The sequence below is a fragment of the Anoplopoma fimbria genome, chromosome 9, assembly GCF_027596085.1.
Source record: "Anoplopoma fimbria isolate UVic2021 breed Golden Eagle Sablefish chromosome 9, Afim_UVic_2022, whole genome shotgun sequence".
NCBI classification, from domain to species: domain Eukaryota; kingdom Metazoa; phylum Chordata; class Actinopteri; order Perciformes; family Anoplopomatidae; genus Anoplopoma; species Anoplopoma fimbria.
Genome location: NC_072457.1, coordinates 4,417,129 through 4,424,475, shown reverse-complemented (window position 1 = coordinate 4,424,475; position 7,347 = coordinate 4,417,129). Strand labels below are relative to the sequence as shown.

Sequence of the window (7,347 nt, the reverse complement as noted above, 5' to 3'; positions counted from 1 at the left end):
TCAATGAGTTATTTTAATCCAACATATTTTGTGTTTCTTTTACTATTCTTTCCTATTTTACTTATTCTTTATTTTGAATTGTTTGGATTGTTTTATTGCTACTGTATTAAACCTTGAGTGTAATGATACATTAGAAATATACATAATTTTGTCAATTAATATATTAATTAAAATGCAATATACTTAATAATGTGTATTCAATATTTGATAATAGAAATAAAATCAAATCTATCTATTCATTTCTTATTCAACAAGGACAAATAGGCCACTGTGCAAACTGATGAAGGCCATCTGATACAGTTGAAAGCTCTAAAAACAAAAGTTAGATAAGATAAGATACGATAAAATAAGATAATCCTTTATTAGGAAATTTACAGGATTACAGCAGCAAAGAGGATAGTGCAAACAAGAGACATAGTAAATTAAAAATAAACAAGATCAAAATAACTAAAATAAATTGTTTAAAAAATGGTATTGTTTTGTCAAAATGTTTTTTTTTAAATAAATAAATAAATAAATAAATTGTTTAATAATTATTGTTTGTCAAAAATGTGTATTAAATAAAATAAATTGTGTCAAAAATGTATTTTTTTAAAATAAAATAAATTGTTTAAATAAAATAATAATAATAAATAAAATTAATTAAATAAATAAATAAATTTTTAAATAAAATGGTTTATCAAAATAAATAAAATAAATAAAATAAATAAAATAAATAAATTGTAAAAAATGTTATTGTTTTGTCAAAATATGTTTTTTTTTTAAATAAAATAAATAAATAAAATGTTTAAAAAATGGTATTGTTTTGTCAAAATAAATATATATTTTTTTAAATAAAATAAATAAAATAAAATGTTTAAAAAATGGTATTGTTTTGTCAAAATGTTTTTTTTTAAATAAAATAAATAAATAAAATAAAAAATTGTTTAAGAAAATGGTATTGTTTTGTCAAAATGTTTTTTTTTAAAATAAATAAATAAAATAAATTGTTTAAAAAATGGTATTGTTTTGTCAAAATATGTTTTTTTTAAATAAATAAAATGTTTAAAAAATAGTATTGTTTTGTCAAAATGTTTTTTTTAAATAAAATAAAATGTTTAAAAAATGGTATTGTTTTGTCAAAATGTTTTTTTTAAATAAAATAAATAAAATGTTTAAAAAATGGTATTGTTTTGTCAAAAATGTTGTTTTTAAATAAAATATGTTTGGTATTTTTCAAAATGTTTTTAAATAAAATAAAAATTGTTTAAAAAATGGTATTGTTTTGTCAAAATATATATATTTTTAAATAAATAAAATAAATTGTTTAAAAAATGGTATTGTCTTGTCAAAACATGTTGCCTAGTGAAAGTAACTAAACTAAACAAACACAAAATGGAGACGTTGGAAACTGGTTTTATTTTGAAGTTCAACACAGGAAGTGTCAACGGTTGGTTCGTGCGGCCTTGACCGGCCCCCCCCCCTCCTCCTCCTCCCTCTCCTCCTCCTCCTCCTCCTCCTCGCCGCCGCTCCTCCTCGCCATTGTGTGAGTGGAGCTCAGTGAGCGTTCAGGTCGAGGCTGCCGCGGCGGGGACGACGGCGGAGAATTAACCCAACCAACCAAACAAACACACAAACGGACTAACGGCTCATTTATCCTCCATCTTCTCCCCCTCCTCCTCCTCCTCCTCCTCCTTCTTCTCCTTCTTCTTCTTCTCCTCCAGACCGGTCCGCCGCTTCCCGCTCCTGGCCTCACCGACGTCACCCATGCAGCAGAGCAGACCCTGGACGGGACTCGCTCCATGTGGTGAGTGACAGACCGGCGCCGCCGTTTAAATACTCTCAAACTTCGGGCAGTTGGAGCGATTTTGTGCCGTAACGTTGGCAACGCGAAGTAACGTCAACTTATTAGAAGAAATATATATATATATATTTTTTTTACGTTAATTAAAATTATTTTTAGTTAACACAGCAGAGACTTGTTAATAATCAGAAAGATTTTTATTTATTTAAAAATAATTTAAAAAAAAAGAACAACCGGTTTTCTTCCACCCACCCCCCCGGTTGTGTGTGGAGGTTGTAGCCGGGTGAAGGAGCCTGGTTGGCGGGGCAGGTGGCGAGGAGCAGCCGGTGGCCTGGAGGTCCCGGAGGGGTCTGGAGAACCAGCTGCTGCTTTGACAGCTTCACCCTGTGGGCCCTCACACTGACCAATGCATGGCCGTGGAAAGTCATGCATGGGGGCAGATGTCCCACACAAGGGAATAATGAAAAATACATTTAATTTAATGTTACAATAGGGACTTGTAGTTCATTTTTGGCTCTCAAAATGTAGTCCATAGTGCTCTTATTGTGCTTAATTACACGTTTATGGTCTGTAGTAACAACATACTTAGAATAAGTACTTCATGTTTTAAGTTTTGACAGGTTCATACTTTAATATTTCCAGTTTCATTTTTGGATTCTTGAACTAAACACACAATGTATTAATAAGTTAATTCAATAATGATCAATAACAAAACAAACTTTCTCTATTATTGATTAATACAGTACCAGTCAAAAGTTTAAACACACCTTCTCATTCAATGGTTTTTCTTTATTTTTCTTTATTTTTTTCTACATTGTAGATTAATATAAAGACATCCAAACTATGAAGGAACACATATGGAATTATGTGGTAAACAAACAAATGCTCAACAAACCAGAATTTTTTTTTTTTATATTTTACATTCTTAAAGTAGTTGAATGAGAAGGTGTGTCCAAACTTTAGACTGGTACTGTATATCGTTGCCCTTTTCAATTGATTAGCAATCTTTGTTGTTTACGAATGGCTAAAAGTAATGATATAGTGAATTTAATTGTCTTGTCTGACCTGCAGTCAATAAACAAACCCAAAGTTATTGGATTCATAATTATATTTAAAATAAAAACAATGTAAAGTAGCAAAAAAAACTCCCATTTGAGAAGCTGTAACTAACAAATGCTTTGTATATAATGTTAAATAGAGTGAACTGATCGATTTACCAATGATCAATTAAGTTTACAGCTACATCACAGATAGCAGTCCAGCTTTTAATTATCAGTTTGGCACTAAAGAGTTCAACCACCTTGGAAAGTTTACGTTTTTATTCCAAACACATAAAACAGAGGCCACAAGCAGAGAGGAAGTCATGTGTAAAAGGTGATTTTCAGTAGTTGCATGAAGACAGAGTTGTGTTTACACTGGTTGTGGTGACACAGGTCGGCAGCTGAGGTGGGGGGTCAAAGGTCGGCGTGTTGTATGTTTCCTGGCGTGGAGTCGAGGTTTAAAGGGAAGAATGTGGTTCGGTGGAGCAGCAGTTTTAAAAAAAAAAAAGAAGAAAAGTGGAGCAGGCGGAGTTAAAGCAGACTGACAGACGTCCGCTCTGCACTCAGTACAATCAGCACTTTGTGTGCATTATGTAAGACTTCGACATTGGACTCGCACACTCTGCAGGACGCCGCTCACACTCTACTCTGATACAAGAGCTGGCTGACGACGTCGGGGAAGATGTTGAAGACACAGCTGTGTCGCTGATCAACAGACAGTCAATCACTTTCTTAATACAAGTCATTTATCCAACAACAAGACTCAGAGGCTCCAGACATGCTAGCTGCACAGTGGTGCTTTAAGCTAAATGCTAACGCCAGGGTGTCTCTCAAAGACAACGCTAACATGTTATGTTTAGCCGGTGTAATGTTTGCCAAGCTTCCCGTATTAGTTCAAGATAAGATAACACACTTTATTTATCCATGGGGAAATTGTTGCGCAGCAGTTGCAGGGGAAAGAGTGCCAATAAAACAAAAATATTAACTAAATGCATTATGAATGAGGTGCAGAAACCAAATGTAAACGGCCAACAGTGAGGATCAGAAAGAAACAGCAGGAAACACAAACGACAGCTGAGGCTGATGGGAATGTCATATGTTTTTCAGGTATTTGGTCATAAACCAAAGAGTTGAACACATTTAGATTCTGACCTGATGATGAGGCGTTTAATTGCCACACGGGACAGGAAGTTGTCCCCCCCCCCAAAATGTACGATATATGGAAACAGTTTCCTTTTGAAAACTGGGTCTGTAGTTGATCACTCAACTATTTAATATGTAATTGTATTAGTAATTGTTGCAGCTTTTCTTTCTTAGCAACATATTAACAATACTGTTTTATTTAAAAAAAATAATGTTTTTTCCTTTTTTCCACTTTTGGTGCAGATTTTTTGGTGGTTAAGTTGAGCTTAAATTATTTTCGTTGCACTTCCTTTACACACCTCATTTGCAACCCACTACTTATTTTGAGCCTCAAACCAAACAAAAAAAACATGACAATTTCCTGTAAGCAATGGTGCATACATTTTCCGTAACATCAGACTGAAAAGTTTTGCGTCACAAACAGAACAAAAGACTGAGTCATCAGTGACTCAAGAAAGATGGAAAGATAAAAAAACGAATCACAAATTTAGTTTGCGTTTCATCTTTAACTACATTATGACTCACACACACACACACACACACACACACACACACACACACACACACACACAGCGGGTATATCCTGCAGCCTGTTGTGGTGGCGTCAGCAGCAGTAAACACACAGGATTTCTCTTCTGTGAGTAAAGTCCACCTTCACTTCCTGGACTCTGAGTTTCCCTTTAAACACAGTTATCGGCAGCAATAAGGAACAGACTCACTCGTCTCTTATTTTCATAGCAGAGATTATTCAGATAACAAAAACAAAACCTAGAGAGTGGAAGAAAAAGAAGAGGCTGGTTATCTCAGCAAGTTTGGTGAAAAAACAGCACATGCAAAGACGTTAAAACTTTCATTAAAGTTTTAGAGAATGTCTCTCTTTTCCTTTGCCTGAGTGCTGAAAATATAAAGTGTCTCTTTAAACAGGTCAGTCAGCAGCAACATGTTCCTACATGTCAGGCTGAACGGCGTGGGCAGAGACACACACTGTTAGTCAGGTAGACACACACACACACACACACACACACACACACACACACACACACACATTGTCAGTGAGGTAGACGAACAGATACAAACACACACAACCATCCGGAGGCTGAACCCTCTTCTCTTTCCATAAACCTCAAATAAGTAAAAACCCCAAAAAGCATCTTTTCTATTTGTTTGACTCAAGGTAAAAAAGAAAATCATGTTCAAACTAGTGCTGCTACATTTAAAGATATATTTATTTCATTCTGTTTCGTTTTCTGCCACAAAAAGAAAATGCTTCTTTTTTTCAAATAGTTGGACTTCGTATTGTTTACATTGTTGAAACCATAGACTGTATTTAAGAAGTGGACGGAGTCGTCATGGTTTGTAGACTGCGGGTTTGAAGCCTTGAGTTTTTGGACATCGGAGGAGTGACGTAGAGACGCCGTATGCATTTCTGGTAGCGACCGTTCAATCAAAGTAGCCCCGCCCTAAAGCATACCCTGCTTTATGGTCTGTTTGACTCTAAATGGAGCATCATTTACTAAATGAACATCATGCTGTATTGAAGAAGACTTGAAACTAGAGATTGAGACCATAAACTCATGTTTACAATGTTTACTGAGGGAATAAATCAAGAGAGAAGTAGAGTCATTTTCTCATAGACTTCTATACAACCAGAGGAGTCGCCCCCTGATGGACAGTAGAGAGAATGCAGCTTTAAGACACTGCAGCGTTGGCTTCTCTTTTCAGAACCGGTTGATAGTCATAGTGTCACCTGGTCATATGCATAAAGATCTCAGTCTTTGTTTCTGTTTCTGTTATTAGACAACGAAACAAGTGGTTCATAAAAACCCTGTCGATCAGGTTTTTACTGCAGTGAGACGTTTATCAGCTGCGTGATCGGCTGTATCCACATTTTAAATCAGTTATTACGTAAAGTTAGTGGCAACACAAAGTTGTTTTTGACTTTTCTGGTTGACACTACGACCAGACTACGTCACCGCTTTTATACAACCACATGAAAACCTGAGGCCTTTATCGATTAATCTGCAGATTATTTTCTCGATTAAATCATGAAAATGAAAGTTATAATTCCCCACAGCTCAAAGTGACTCCCTCATTGATCTTGTTTTGTCCCAAAGCCAAATATACTCAGTTAATTATCATGTTTGACAAAGAAAAGCATCACCTCCTCACGTTTGAGAGGCTGGAAGCACAGAATATGTTTACATTTCTGCTGAAAATAATGCTTTAAATTATTATTTGATTATCTAAATAGTCCGTTGATCGACTCATTTTTTAATCGACTTATCATTGCAGCTTTAAAGCCCGTACTTTTAACATTTCTCTACGAGGAATAACGTGCAAAAAGCTCTGTGAAAACGCTGACTTAGGTGTTCAATTTAATCAAGAACATTTGGAGTAAAGTTTTCATTGTTGCTCTAAAAGTGGGAAGTTTTTTCTGATGCAAACTTAAAGCCAGCTGCAAAGAGAGCAGAAAGTGTTTAAATGAGGCTTTATCACAGTTTATTTAGGATTAAAAAAACCAGGATAAGAGCTTTTGTGTGTAATCTGGATTTGATCTATACATCTCCAAACATGAAAATCACCAAAGTACCCGATCCCATCTGTGAAAGCAGAGTGGATAAAACCCTCTGGACTCAGATCCTGCTCCGTCTGCACTGCAGGAGTCGGTTTGTTAAAAGAGAGAGAGAGAAAGAAAGAAAGAAAGATGGCGGTCGGCGGAGTGTGCTGCTGGCTGTCGTCAGGATGACTAAACACTGGAGCCTGCTGAGCAAGAAAATTCCTGTGAAGGAGGCAGCTGCAGTGAAACAGCTCCCCACAGTGTGTGATAGTAACACGCTGCCCTCAGAGGGACCACACTGATCCAGGAGCAGCAGCAGAGACCAACAGCTGTCACTGACAAAGTCACAGGTTTGAGACCCGGAAATGTCTCTCCGCTTGTTAAATCACACCTGCAGAAAGTCCTTAAATGTCGAATTGGACGAGCTGACTCAGCTGTGTTTTAGTTTTTGTTTCATTTACGCTCAAACAGCTGATTTACTGGCAAGTCACATGATTACTGGTTTATAAGACAGAGTTCTGCTTTCTGCTTAAATTTATTATATTTATTCAATATTAATGGTTTAAATGTTGTCAGTCGTATTTGGAGAGATTATGAAATGCATGCTGCAGTCGTTAAGGTGATATGAATTATTCCTTTAAGTTACTTGTCAAGAAAAAATAATGTTTAAGCTTTTTTAATGTTAAGATTTTCTGCTTGTCTTGGCCCCGTTTGATCTTAAACTGAATGTCTTTGGGTTTTGGACTGTTGGTCAAACAAAACAACACATTTAAAGACGTCTATTAAAATTAAAAATTAGTTTTTCTCACCCCGAACGATGCAGA

The 7,347-nt window shown here is 35.6% G+C and overlaps 1 protein-coding gene across 1 annotated transcript in view; it reads left to right on the top strand.

The window, feature by feature from the left end:
* The first annotated feature begins 1,537 nt into the window (after positions 1-1,537).
* Positions 1,538-7,347, top strand: part of LOC129096288 (SERTA domain-containing protein 2-like) — a 12,945-nt gene continuing 7,135 nt past the window's right edge. The window contains 1 exon segment of the mRNA XM_054605038.1: positions 1,538-1,786. Coding sequence (XP_054461013.1) covers positions 1,782-1,786 — 5 coding nt within the window. The 5' untranslated portion in view covers positions 1,538-1,781.